The sequence below is a fragment of the Narcine bancroftii genome, chromosome 2 (assembly GCF_036971445.1).
Source record: "Narcine bancroftii isolate sNarBan1 chromosome 2, sNarBan1.hap1, whole genome shotgun sequence".
Taxonomy (NCBI): domain Eukaryota; kingdom Metazoa; phylum Chordata; class Chondrichthyes; order Torpediniformes; family Narcinidae; genus Narcine; species Narcine bancroftii.
The window spans coordinates 10,180,252-10,193,900 of record NC_091470.1 but is presented as its reverse complement, the minus strand read 5'-3'; the positions used below and the strand labels follow the sequence as shown (position 1 = coordinate 10,193,900).

The 13,649-nt window shown below is 46.4% G+C and overlaps 1 protein-coding gene across 2 annotated transcripts in view; it reads left to right on the top strand.

Moving 5' to 3' along the window:
- The window catches only part of LOC138753177 (rab9 effector protein with kelch motifs), a 55,433-nt gene extending 42,248 nt beyond the window's left edge, over positions 1 to 13,185 (top strand). For both annotated transcript variants that reach the window (XM_069915809.1, XM_069915808.1), the window contains 5 exons: positions 206 to 402; positions 1,741 to 1,832; positions 3,303 to 3,354; positions 5,026 to 5,123; positions 12,855 to 13,185. In XM_069915809.1, the coding sequence (XP_069771910.1) occupies positions 206 to 402; positions 1,741 to 1,832; positions 3,303 to 3,354; positions 5,026 to 5,123; positions 12,855 to 13,084 (669 nt within the window). In that variant the 3' untranslated portion in view covers positions 13,085 to 13,185. The remainder of the gene's footprint in view (positions 1 to 205; positions 403 to 1,740; positions 1,833 to 3,302; positions 3,355 to 5,025; positions 5,124 to 12,854) is intronic.
- Positions 13,186 to 13,649: the final 464 nt, after the last annotated feature.

Genomic DNA, 13,649 nt, shown 5'->3' with positions numbered 1-13,649 from the left:
TACACCCCCAAAAGGTTTTGAAAGTTGGGAGGAAACCAGAGCCCCCGGGGAAAACCCACGCAGACATGGGGGTACAAACTCTTTACAGACAACGCGGATTCAAACCCCGGTCCCATTTGCTGGCGCTGTAAAGGCTTTGTACTCATCTCTATGCCAACCGTGTCACCCATGCGAGGTTAATTCCCCCCTCTGCTTTCTGCCACAGGGGAAGGGCAAGGTGCCATCTCTCGCCTACCACAGTGCAGTTGTCTTCCAGCAGGAGCTCTTTATCTTCGGTGGGCTCCTCTTCCATCCCCCACAGAGGGAGCTGATCTACAGCAACGCCCTGTACATCTTCAACCCCCAGCACGAGATCTGGTACCAGCCCATTGTGGTGGGCGAGAGGCCATTCCCTCGCTGCGGGTGAGTCGCTCATGGGAGCTGGCGGGGTTGGCTCATGGAATGGGGGGGCAGCTGGGTCCAGGTTCCTGCTCCTCTGGGGATGGGCGACCCCAGTGAGGCCATATGGCAGGGAGAGGGGATCGCACTCGGCCCCCCAGTCTGCTCTTCGCCAGATCACAGCTTATCCGTCATGACCTCATCTGCACGTCACCTCCTCTTCAACAAGACTCCATCTCCCTCTGCCTCAACCATCTCCACCCTTTCAGGAAGAGAATTTGAAAGGCTCCCTGCTCTTTGAGTGAAAACATTTCACCTCATCCTGCTCTTAAAGGGACAGCCTGTGGTCTTTAAACAGTGACCCAGACATTGCACTGGCAAAGTTTTGCCCATCCATGGGGCAGTTGGTGTGGCCACTCAGAGGGATGGAGGTTCCTTCCCCTGGAGCCTGCTGGAACCACCATCCCAATGCTGAGGCATCCGTGTCTTGTGTGATGGAAGTCTGGCTTTGAGCCAGTTGGCCATGTCATTCTCACCAGAAATCAGCCAGCTGTTTCAGTCCCCCCATCCAAACTGTCCCACCCACACTTGCCCCACCAGCCCATTTCCCTCTGAACCCATCCTGTCCATAGATCTGTCCAAATGTGTCTTAAACTTTGCAGTAGTCCCTGCCTCAACCACCTCTTCCGACAGCCTATTCCACACCACCCTCCTGGTAAAAACATTGCCCATCAGCTTCCCGTTAAATCTCCCCCCTCACCTTAAACCCATGTCTTCTAGTTACCGATTCTCCGACTCTGGGCAAGAGGTTCTCAGTGTTCACCTGATGTGTACATCCTGAAGGCGGCTGCACTGAGGGTGTGGCACTGCCTTCTCTTGGCAGCCATGCTCTCCGTCCTGTCAGGGATATGTCTGAATTGTTTGTTGAAGCTGAGTGGGGGTCTCTGGGAGACAGGAGAGGAGAGTGGGGGTGTCTGGGATGAGGGAGCTGAGTGGGGGTCTCCAGGAGATGAGGGGGCTATTGGGGGGGTTTCTGGAGGACGGGGGTGAATGGGGATTTCTGGGAGATAAGGGAGCTGTGGGGGTCTCCAGGGGATGACGGGAGGGGAGTGGGGATCTCTGGAGGACGTGGGTGTGGAAGCGGGTCAGTGGTTTGGGGAGTGGGGATCTCCGGGGGATGCGTGTGTTGCTTGTTGCACCACAGCTGTGCCCTGTTCTGGGTACAAGGCCTGCTCTGCCTGCCCTGGATGTCCAGTCACGGTGAGGGGAGAGTGAAGGATGGTAAGTTGCTTCGGGATTTACCGCTCCCTCACCAAGCCCCACTCTCGTGTAATGGATGGCCCCTGTTCCATCTCTCCCCAGTCATTCTGCCACTCTCCTGAGAGATAAACTCATCTTGTTTGGTGGGAATCGGAGCCGGGTTTTTCTGAACGACCTTCACATCTTGGATCTCGGTGAGAACATGCCAATTTCAGTTTTGGGAATGTGGCCATTGGTGCGACCTGGTTTCTGTGCAACGGGTGGAGATGGCCAGGGGACAGAGGGGAGGTTTAATGGGGAGGAAGTGCAGAAGAGCTGGGGGAACGCCCAGACTGGAGGAAGGAGGAGTGAAACACAAAAGCTTGCAGATGCTGTGATTGTCGTAAAAACAGGGAAATGCTGGAGGAGCTCAGCCGGTCTCACAGCGTCCACAGGAGTTAACAATGTTTCACCGACGCTTTGGCCCTGAGCCCTTCCTCAAGGAATAAGCATCGGGTTCAGACATGGACCCGGGGAGACAGCATTCCCCCACGGGGTCCAACTGCCCAGTCTGACTGCCATCAGCTCCGTCCAGGCTTTGAATGGCCGTAAAAAGAGCCGATGGTAGTTTTGTTTAAAATCCCGCCACTGTGGGGTCTGTACCCAAGATGGCAGCCCCTGTGAGTGGCAGCGGCTACGAGGGTTTGCAGACTCCAGGGAAGCAGAGATCTGGTGCAAGGCACCAGAAAATGAAGAGACCACTCCCCGTTTGAGGAGAAGCAGAGATGAGCTACAGGACGGTGGCCACATTGGTGGACCTGCGAGGGACTCTGCAGCTGAGACCTTGGCGGCTGTCGGTGACTTGAGAGGAAGAACTCACGCAGGCTGAGGCTGCTAGCGACTGTGGTCACGCAGGTTGCAGACTGCTGGAGACTGGCTCGAAACTGGCTGAAGGGATATCAGGCATCGGAACTGGTTGCGAGAGGCTGTTGAAGGGTCCCTGACCGTGCCGGACATTTGGATCTGGAGCTCGGGCTGCTGATGGTTTGGACTGGACTCTGGGAGGCTGCGGGGACTGAAGTTGAATCCACAGACACTCAGTGACTCTGGGGAACTCTGTTCTGCTTCTCCTTCTCTGACTGTATGAGGCGTTTCAGGCACTTTCTGCCAATGGTGAATCTGTCTGCCTTCCAGCAGGCAAAAGGAAATTTTCTGCAATATGACACTGATTTTATTCCTTGACAATAAATTGAATCTTGAATCTATATTTTTGCTTACACCTGAAGACAGGCCCAAAACATCGGTAATGTATTTTTAACCTTCACTGTGTGGCCAGCTGAATTCCTCCGGCATCTCTGAGTGCGTTAACTTGATTCTGTGACCCCAGCCACCCTCCATGAGGTCACCTAGACTCTCCAGCCAGGGGAACCCCCTGCCTACGTCCCCTGTATGAAGATTGCAAGACTGATGAGAGCGGCTGAAGCCAAGACACTTCAATTCTCCTCGTCGTTCACTATGGTGTCAGGAACGGGGCACTTCAATTCCACAGGAAGCTGGGGCTGCTTTCCTTGGAATAGAAAAGGTTAGGATGATTCATAGAGGATGATGGAAGGGGTTAGATTGACATGTCGGGTGTATGTGGATGTCAGCTGGTTCTGACCCAAACTCGCACTCATTTCTTCTAGGTTTCATGGAGTACGTTAACATCCAGGTTCCAGGTTCTCCTGCACCTCGTTGGTAAGTCTTGCCTTGTGTAAACCACAGACACAAAGAGCTGTCAAACACGCCTCACGTGATAACCCTTTCATTCCCGGAGTCATCCTCATGAACCTCCTCTGAACCCTCTCCAACGTCAGCATATCCTTTCATAAATGAAGAGCCCAAAACTCCTCACAATCCTCCCCGTGAGGTCCCACTAGGGCCTGAAAAATCAACATCACATCCCTGCTCTTATATTCCATTCCTATTGAAATGTGATGCACCATCAATCACTCCACTGTTGTGGAGAAACCAACAGGCTTTTATTCACTTGAGAACTTAGCATAGTGTTTGTCCTGCACTGGGTTGCAGGGGGCTGTGGAACAATATGTGGGGAGGGGCCACAGGTACAGCCAGCCAAGTGCTTGACCAGATAACTATACGTGATAGTGGTTTACCACATTCACCCCTTGTTTTTAAAAGAGTCCCATGGGGTGAAGAGGAACTTATAAAGTTACATGTTAACAACTTGAAAGTCATAAGTTCAGCCTATCAGGCGGTTCGGTCATTATCTGGGACCGTCTAGAACCGGCTGCTACTGCGATACAGCAGCGGAGTCCTGGATGGTCTTGGGCACTTGTTCGTATTCATTAATGCTGCGCTGGTAGGTGGGTGCCGTGCCTGATGTATCCTCCCTCAGCCAGAGGCAGGATACCAAAGGTCAGGTGCATCATGTGCATTCAACAGTGAGGAGGGTGTGAGGTGATTAGCAGTGGTCTCCAGGGTCCCTGAGGGAGCCAAATCCCTAATGATTCCATCTGGATATGCCACTTAGGCATATTGGGGGTTGGCATGGAGGAGGTGGACTCTTTCGACCAGTGGGTCAGATATATGGCTCCTCACATGCCTCCGGAACATGCCCCAACAGTACAGCAGTGCAGAGCTGGGACATCACCATCAGTCTAAAGTTGTCGTATAAAGTACCCTTCACCATTAAAGTCACAATACAGAAACCCCGGACGTCCACTGTATACAACTTGGATACCAGGGAGACCTTCTGGTTCACCGGAAGATGGTATCCAAGATGGGAGCCTCTGTGGCCCACACGTGACGCAGCTGGGTACTGAAGATAGCATCCAAGATGGCAGCCCCGACGGGTCGCACATGGCACTGCTGGCCCTGGGAGATTGCATTGTTGCGGAAGACAGCCCCCCCCCCCCCCCCCCAATTCGCAGGCGGCACTGCTAGGAAGGAGTTTGAACTTGCACACTTTGTCGTAGAGGCCCTTCTTTCCACAGCAGGAGTAGATTGAATCCTTCGCTGGGCAGCATTTCCTGATGCTCGCTCAGGCCACAGAAATACCACTTTGGGGGTTCTCAGAATAGCACAGTTGCGTTTGGGAGGGTGTGTGATGGGACAGTGTGGAGGGCGGGTGTGTGATGGGACAGTGTGGAGGGAGCCTTGCTCTCTGAGGATGGGTGTGTGATGGAACAGTGTGGAGGGAGCCTTGTTCCCTGAGGGAGGGTGTGTGAATTTGAAGGGGAATGATTGATGGAGACAAATCAGTGCCATTCAAAAGGTGGGGATATTGCAGTAAAGATTAAACTCTATGGAAGCCATGTGGAAATCCTTCAAATGTTCCTGATTCCTTCAAAATTCAAAGTTGACTCTTTTGACTGATCACAATACGAACAATTTGTTTTGTTTCAGTCGCCACGCTGCTGTGCCTGTGGGTGAGAACAAAGTCCTGATCAGTGGTGGATACAATCTGACTGGAGCCCTGCAGGATGTGTTCATCTTCAACGCTGGTAGGGTACAGCCTGTGCACTGATTATTGCTGACCCTGCAGTGAGGCGTGGGTGATGGGTCGGAGTCATTTGGCCCTCTCTCCACTGGCTGACATTCTCCTTACGGCTCTGCATTCTGAATGTCTACTCTTTGCCCCTTGAGCAGAGATTCTTGTTTCAGGCGGGTGTTCACTGACGGGAAGGGAGGGAGGTGGGGTTTTCTCATCATACTCTCAACGTCAGAAAGGGCTCTAGAAAAACTAAGGAACCATAGTTCTATCTATATTTTACTCTCATTCTCTTCCTGCACCTTCCCTTCCTCCTCTGAAGCAGCCTGTCTGGTTATGTATCAGGAGCCAGATTGGGCATATCAAGGCTTAACATTTCCTTTACTGTCATGTTATCAACCTACACAAGGCCGACCAAGAGTCACCATTCGTATTACAGTACGAGAGAAAGAGAATCCCCTCAGAGTCGCTGAGTCCCTGTGGATTCGCCTCCAGCCCTTCTCCAGCCGCACAGACTTCTGTTTGATCCATCAGGCACCCGAGCTCCAGATCAAAAACCTCCAACATGGTCAGGAAGCCTAAAGCACCCGAGGCTCTTCCAGAGCCTTTTTTTGTCCCCAGAACCCTCTCCAATCCCATCTCCAATAACTGGTTCCCATGAGTTTGGGACTTGGGACTTTGGCTCGAGGGACTTTGGCGAGAAGGAACTCCTTGTGTGGAAAGGTATCTTTGAAACAACATATTTTTAGTAAGAAAGGAGGAAATGGACTCAGTTAAGTGCTCCAGTTGTGGGATGGGGGAAGTCGGAGACAGCACAGCTGTTCCTGATGACTACACCTACAAAAGGTGCATCCAATTGCAACTCATGAGTGACCGTGTTAAGGAAGCAGAGGCAGTGATAGAGAGGAGTTACAGGGAGACGGTCACCCCTCGAAGGCAGGAGTCAGGGAATTGGGTGACTGTGAGGAAAGGAGGGAGAGTGCCAGTGCAGAGTACCCCTGTGGAAGTGCCACTAAGCAACATGTATTCGGCATTGGATATTGCTGGGGGGAACAGCCTACCAGGGATGAGTCGTGGGGGTCAGGTCTCTGGCACAGGGGCTGCCCCTGAAGTTCAGAAGGGAAGGAGAGATAAGAACAGGATACTTGTAGTTGGGGACTCATTAGTCAGAGGGACAGATAGAAGGTTTGTGGGACGAGATCGGGGATCCAGGTTGGTCTGTTGCCTCCCTGGTGCCAGGGTCAGGGATATCTCTGATCGAGTTCATAGCATTCTGCAGGGGGAAGGAGAACAGCCAGAAGTCGTGGTCCATGTGGGGACCAATGACTTAGTTAGAAGTGGGGATGAGGTCCTGAAACAGGATTATGTGGAATTAGGTAGGAAGTTAAAAACAGGACCTCCAAGGTAGTAATCTCTGGATTGCTGCCGGTGCCATGCGCTAGTGAGGGTAGAAATAGGAGGGTGTGGAGGATGAATGCTTGGCTAAAGAGATGGTGCAGGGGGCAAGGGATATGATTTCTGGATCATTGGGATCTCTTCTGGGGAAGGTCGGACCTGTACAAGAGGGACGGACTCCACTTGAACTGGAGGGGACCAATGTGCTGGCAAGCAGATTTGCTAGAGCTGTGGGGGAAGGTTTAAACTACTTTGGCAGGGGGGTGGGGAACAGAGTGTGAGAGCAGTGTCATGGCCACCTAGATAGGAATAATAACGATAACAAAGGTAGGATGGAGATTAGGGTAGAAGGTAGAAAAGAGAATGTATGTGAGGGTCATTCTCTGAAATGCATATATTTTAATGCAAGAAGCATAGTGAACAAGGTAGATGAGCTTAGAGCATGGACAGATGGTCACGATATTGTGGCAATTAGTGAGACCTGGCTACAAGAGGGGCAGGACTGGCAACTTAACATTCCAGGATACATTTGTTTTAGATGTGATAGATCAGGGGGTAAAAAAGGAGGAGGAGTTGCTCTGCTTGTTAAGGAGGACATTACTGCCATGAGGTGGCAAGATGGTCTGGAGGGATCGTCCAGTGAGACTGTTTGCGTGGAATTCAGGGGTGAAGGAGGCATGAGGGTGCTAATAGGGGTGTATTACAGATCACCAAATGGGCCAAGAAAGTTAGAGGAACAAATTTGTAGGGAGATAACATAAGGTAGTGATCATGGGAGATTTTAACTTCACTCACATTGATTGAGATACCCATACAGTTAGAGGGCTAGATGGGCTAGAGTTCGTTAAATGTGTTCAAGATTGTTTTCTAAATCAATTAGTAGAAGAACCGACTCAGGACGGTGTAATACTGGATCTCCTATTAGGGAATGAGCTAGGTCAGGTATCGGACATTAATGTTGGAGAACAAATTGGGTCTAGTAATCATAACTCTGTTAGTTTTCGGGTAATTTTAGGGAAGAGCAAGGAGGGGCCTAAAGTTGAGGTTCTGGATTGGAGAAGAGCAAATTTCGAAGGAATAAGAAGGGATTTGGGTTAGGGTTAGGGTTAAAAAGTATTGTAAGTTTGTTGTAATACATCCTTATAAATAGAAGATACATCAGCATAAAAAACTTTATAAAACTCTATAGAAAACCCATCTTCACCAGGTGCCTTTCCATTCGGCATGTCTCTTATTGCCCTTTCTATTTCATCTTCTGTAAAAGGTATCTAACTCTTGTCTATCTTCTTGATTCAATTGTGGCAAGTTAATATTTTCCAAGAAAGAATCTATTGCGTCTCCAGTTACATCTTTACATTCCGAAGTATACAATTGTTTATAGAAATTACAAAATTCCTCATTAATGTCCTTTTGATTAAAAGTAATACCTGATTTCTTTCTAATCGCTGGTATAATCCTAGATAATTGTTCCTTTTTTAATTGCCATGACAAAACTTTATGAGCTTTCTCACCCCATTCATAAAACTTGTGCTTAGTTCGATTCATTAAACATTCAAACCAATATGTTTGTAATTCATTATATTTAAATTTTAAATTAGTTAACTGATTCTTTTGCGTTTCGGTAGCATGTTTTTGAAATTCTTTTTCAGTAGCAGTTATCTTTTCCTCTAAGTCTTCAATCTCTTTAATTCTCTCCTTCTTTACTTTAGAGGCATAACTGATAATTTGACCTCGCAAAAAAGCTTTCATTGCATCCCATAAAACAAAATGACTAGAAACAGAATTACAGTTAATACCAATAAAAATTTCAATTTGCTGTTTTAAAAAACTAATAAATTCTGGTTTTTGCAATAGGATAGTATTAAATCTCCATCTGAACATCCTGTGAACTCAAATATTCTAATAATAATAATGAATGATCTGAAACCAATCTAGCCTGACACTCCACAGATGTAACCCTATCCTGCAAATGTGCTGATATTAAAAAATAATCAATTCTAGAAAAAGAATTATGTCGCGAGGAATAAAAAGAAAACTCTTTCTCTGTAGGATTAACTCTTCGCCAAATATCAATTAAATTCAAATCTGCCATCATATTAGTCACTTGGATTGCCATCTTAGATTTCTTAATTACTCTTGGGTTCTTGTCCAATAAAGGCTCCAACACCACATTCAAATCTCCCCCAACATCACATTAGAGTTCGATTGTCCAAGTAATAAAGACATATCCACAACAAAACCTGTATCTTCAACATTAGGAGCATAAACATCAAGCAAAGTTCTCCACCTTATACCTTTGTAGTGTTTCATATTTTATTTTTTTGTCCGCCAATTCTCTTCTTTTTGTTGTATCTTCCCTTGTTGCTAATTCTTTTTCTGTACTTGCTATTTCCCTTTCCAGCTCTTCTATTTCCCGATTGTAGTCCTTCTTCATCTTAGTGACATAACTTATTATCTGCCGTCTAATGAAGGCTTTCATTGCATCCCATAGTATAAACTTATCTTTCACTGATTCCGTATTTATTTCAAAGTACATTTTAATTTGGCGCTCAATGAATTCTCTAAAATCCTGTCTTTTAAGTAGCATGGAGTTTAATCTCCATCTATATGTTCTCGGAGGGATGTCCTCCAGCTCTATTGCTAATAACAGGGGTGAGTGATCCAATAACAATCTAGCTTTATATTCCGTTTTCCTAACTCTCCCTTGGATGTGGGCTGACAACAGGAACAGGTCTATCTTTGAGTATGTTTTATGTCTACGCGAATAATATGAGTATTCCTTCTCCTTTGGGTGTTGTCTCCTCCATATATTCAAAAGTTGCATTTCCTGCATCGATTTAAACAGAAATTTGGTTTCTTTGTTCTTTCTGCTAGTCTTTTTTCCAGTTTTATCCATCTTTGAATCCAAATTAAGGTTAAAGTCCCCTCCTATCAGTATATTCCCCTGCGTATCTGCAATTTTCAAAAAGATATCTTGCATAAATTTTTGATCCTCTTCATTAGGTGCATATACATTGAGCAAATTCCAAAATTCTGAATATATCTGATACTTTATCATTATGTATCTCCCTGCTGGATCTATTATTTCCTCCTTTATTTTGATTGGTACATTTTTATTGATTAATATAGCTATTCCTCTGGCTTTTGAATTATATGATGCTGCCATTACGTGCCCTACCCAGTCTCTCTTTAATTTCTTGTGCTCCACTTCAGTTACATGTGTTTCTTGCACAAATGCTATATCAATTTTTTTTTTCTTCAGTAAATTTAACAGCCTCTTCCTTTTGATTTGGTTATGTGTTCCGTTAATATTTATAGTCATATAGTTCAACATGGCCATTTCATACTCTGTTTACATCTAATTTCCACTTCCTCACCACCACCTTTCCCCTTTTCCCCATTTCCATTTCTCAGTTTTCTTTTTTTGAATGCACTGTAAGACATAAAATATTTCCACTATACCCACATCTAAAATTCCCTTAACCCAAAATGTCCCCCCCCCCCCTCTCTGAGTTGCCCCTTGTCCCTTGCTGGGCAACCACATCTCCCCTCTCCATTTGGATTGCGAACCCGCTCGCAAGCATCAACTGATTTCGCAGTGACTGTTATTCTCTCCCACCCAGCCCCCCCAGAAAAGACTTTTATCTTCACATATAACAAAGCTCACTCTCTTAATTCCTCCCTTACTTCTTTTCTTCCCTATCTTCCCCTTCTTAGTTCTTACTTATACATTATTTTTCTTCTTTATATGAAGTTTGTCGTCATTCTTGTTCTTGTTGCATCTCTTCATCTCTCTGTCTGTTTTGCAGGCATTCTGCAAATTCTCGTGCTTTCTCTGGATCCTAGAACAGTCTGCTTTGCTGCCCGGGATAACTATTTTAAGCACCGCTGGATATCTTAACATAAATTTATAGCCTTTCTTCTATAGGATCCATTTTGCTGCGTTAAACTTCTTCCTCTTCTTCAGGAGCTCAAAACTTATGTCTGGGTAGAAAAAAATTTTTTGACCTTTGTATTCCAGTGGCTTTTTGTCTTCTCTCATTTTTTTCACTGCCTTCTCCAATAATATTTTCTCTTGTCGTATATCTCAGGAATTTTACTAAAATGGAGCTTGGTTTTTGTTGTGGCTGTGGTTTTGGGGCTAATGTTCTATGTGCCCTTTCTATTTCCATTCCTTCCTGTAATTCTGGTCTTCCTAGGACCCTGGGGATCCATTCTTTTATAAATTATTTTGTATCTTTGCCTTCTTCATCTTCCTTAAGGCCCACTATCTTTATATTGTTTCTCCTATTATAGTTTTCCATTATATTCATCTTCTGAGCTAACAGCTCCTGTGTTTCTTTAACTTTTTTATCAGTTTCTTCCAATTTCTTTTTTAAGTCGTCCACTTCCATTTCTATGGCTGTTTCTCGTTCTTCCACCTTGTCCACTCTTTTCCCTATTTCTGTCATGACCAGCTCTAATCCACTCACTTTTTCTTCTGTACCTTTTATTCTTCTTTTTATTTCATTAAATTCTCGTGTCAGCCATTCTTTTAATCCTTCCATATATTCTTGAAAATTTTTTTTATCCATGTACTGTCCCTTCCCTTTATCTTCTATTTCTCTGTGCAGAGCTTGATGTTCTCCCTCCTCTTCCCCTGTGTCCACTCCAGGGCCTGTGTCCTCTACCTCTCTTCCTTGTATCTGTGTCTCTTCTGACTTTCTTGTTGGGTTGCTTGTTTCAGTTTGCTGGGTATTTTTTTTTATGGTGTCTTGATGTTGGTCCTCTTCCTCTGGGCTGGTCATCTGTTGAGTCTCTGATTTCCTTTTTTCAATCTCCTCCTTCTCGTTCCCGTTATTTTCTGTATCTTCCCACTGGGAGCCCTGCTGTCGGGTCTTTCTCAGCTGTTTAAGTTGTGGAGTTCCACTCCACAGCTGGTCCCCCCTCCCGTCGGTGTTGTCTTTGTCGTGCGCATCGCGCATGCGTGACTCCTCACGCATGCGCGGTTGCGCACCTCTGTTTGGCTCCGTGAGCCATCCTTGTAGTCCTGCGCTCAGTGGGTCACGACTCTTCGGGGCTTCCACTGACCTCAGGGAGTGGGCTCGTCTTTCCACGGCGGGTCCCTGCTTCTTCGTACAAGTAAGGCCTTCACCTTTCTCTTTCGGTGTCTTTCCTTCTTTTCTTCCCTTTGTTTTTGGCTTTTCTTTCTTTGGTGCCATTTTCTCCACACCTTTATTTTTTATTTGTTGTGGTTCATGTGTCTGGGGCTTTGCTTTTTCTTCACTTTTTTCCTCTTTTCTGGAGAGGGCTGGTATTCTCCTACTGGCCACTAGTCCATCACGTGACTCCCCCTCAACTAGAGCTGAAGGTTGTTGAAGGTTACAAGAGGATGCAGAGTTGGGCAGAGAAGTGGCAGATGGATTTCAATCTGGATCAGTGTGAGGTGATGCATTGTGGAAGGACAAACTAGAAGGGTGAGAACAGGGTTCATGGTCGGTTATTTAAGAGTGTGGATGAACAGAGGAACCTTGGGGTGAAAATCCAAACATCCCTCAAGGTCGCCGCACAGGTTGATAGGATTGTTAAAAAGGCCTATTGGATGCTGGGCTTCATTAATAGGGGGATTGAGTTCAGGAGTAGAGAGGTCACGGTGCAACTCTACAAACCTCTGGTGAGACCAGACTTTGAATATTGTGTTCAGTTCTGGTCATCTAATTACAGGAAAGATGGGGAATCTGTGGAGAGGGTAAAGAGGAGATTTACCAGGATGTTGCCTGGATTGGAGAATATATCTCATGAGGCAAGGTTAACAGAGCTGGGACTTTTTTCTTTGGAGCGAAGATGGACGAGAGGAGACTTAATAGAAGTCGACAAGATTCTGAGAGGCGTCAATAGGATGGATGGTCAGTACCTGTTTCCCAGGGCAGGAATAGCAAACACCAGAGGACGTGTGTACAAAGTGAAGGGAGGGAAGTTTAGGGGAAATGCCAGGGGTACGTTTTTTACAGAGAGTTGTGGGGGCCTGGAATGCTCTATCAGGGATGGTGGTGGAGGCTGGAACATTGGGGGCATTTAAGGGACTTTTAAACAAGCTCATGGATGGAAGAAAAATAGGGATATGAGGTAGGGAGGGTTTAGTACTTTACTTTTAGGGAATATATGGGTCAGCACAACATGGAGGGCCGAAGGGCCTGTACTGTGCTGTAGTGCCCTATCATCGATGTTTCAGTTTTCAGCCTTCATCAATGCTGCATGCCCTGCTGAGTTCCTCCAGTAGTTTAGGTGTTGCTCTGGTTTCTGCATCTGCAGGTTTGTTTACCCAGGCCTAGAACTAAGCACTTCCTTTCTGTGCTCTCTCCACCCCCAGACACCTACAGCTGGAGCAGTCTGCATCATCACGCTCTGTGCGCTGTCCCAAGAGCAGGCCACAGCCTGGTGTATCTGAGCTCGAGTCGGAGTGGCGCAGTGACCTCTCTCAAACTTCTGGTCTTCGGGGGCTCGAACAGCACTGGGCAATACTACAATGACACTGTTCAGGTCACGGTGCAGCTGAGGGATGAATGGCAGGAAAATCCCTGTTCGTCAAGGCTGAACTGATGGTGACTGAACCAGTAAATAATTAAACAATCCTTCATCTTTCATATCAAAATGTAACACTGGGATCTTTGGTTAATGATTAAAGTGATGGACCTGAGCAACTTGTCAGGGTGGGTGTGGATCTCTCCCCTTCACCCGCTGGGTCCTGGCTTTGGAACCGATGATATATTTGGGCTGTGAAGGCTTTGCAGAATTTGTCATGTTCAGGGAGTGTAAGGGCAGCTTGTTGAGATGACATGAAACAGTGGCTTTTGGAGAAGGAAGAGAATTAGATCAGATTAGATATGAATTATTGTCGTAGCAGATGCTTTAAGAATTATTTTCCAGAACTTGATAGACTCAGGATCAGTACCCATGGATTGGAGGGTAACTAATGTTACCCCACTATTTAAAAAGGGGGTAGAGAAAAAGCGGGGAATTATAGGCCGGTGAACCTTACATCAGTAGTGGACAAAATGATGGAATCCATTATTAAGGATGTAATAGCAGAGCATATGACTAGCAGAGAAGGGATCGGACAGAGTCAACATGGATTTACAAATGTTGACAAATCTATTGGAATTCT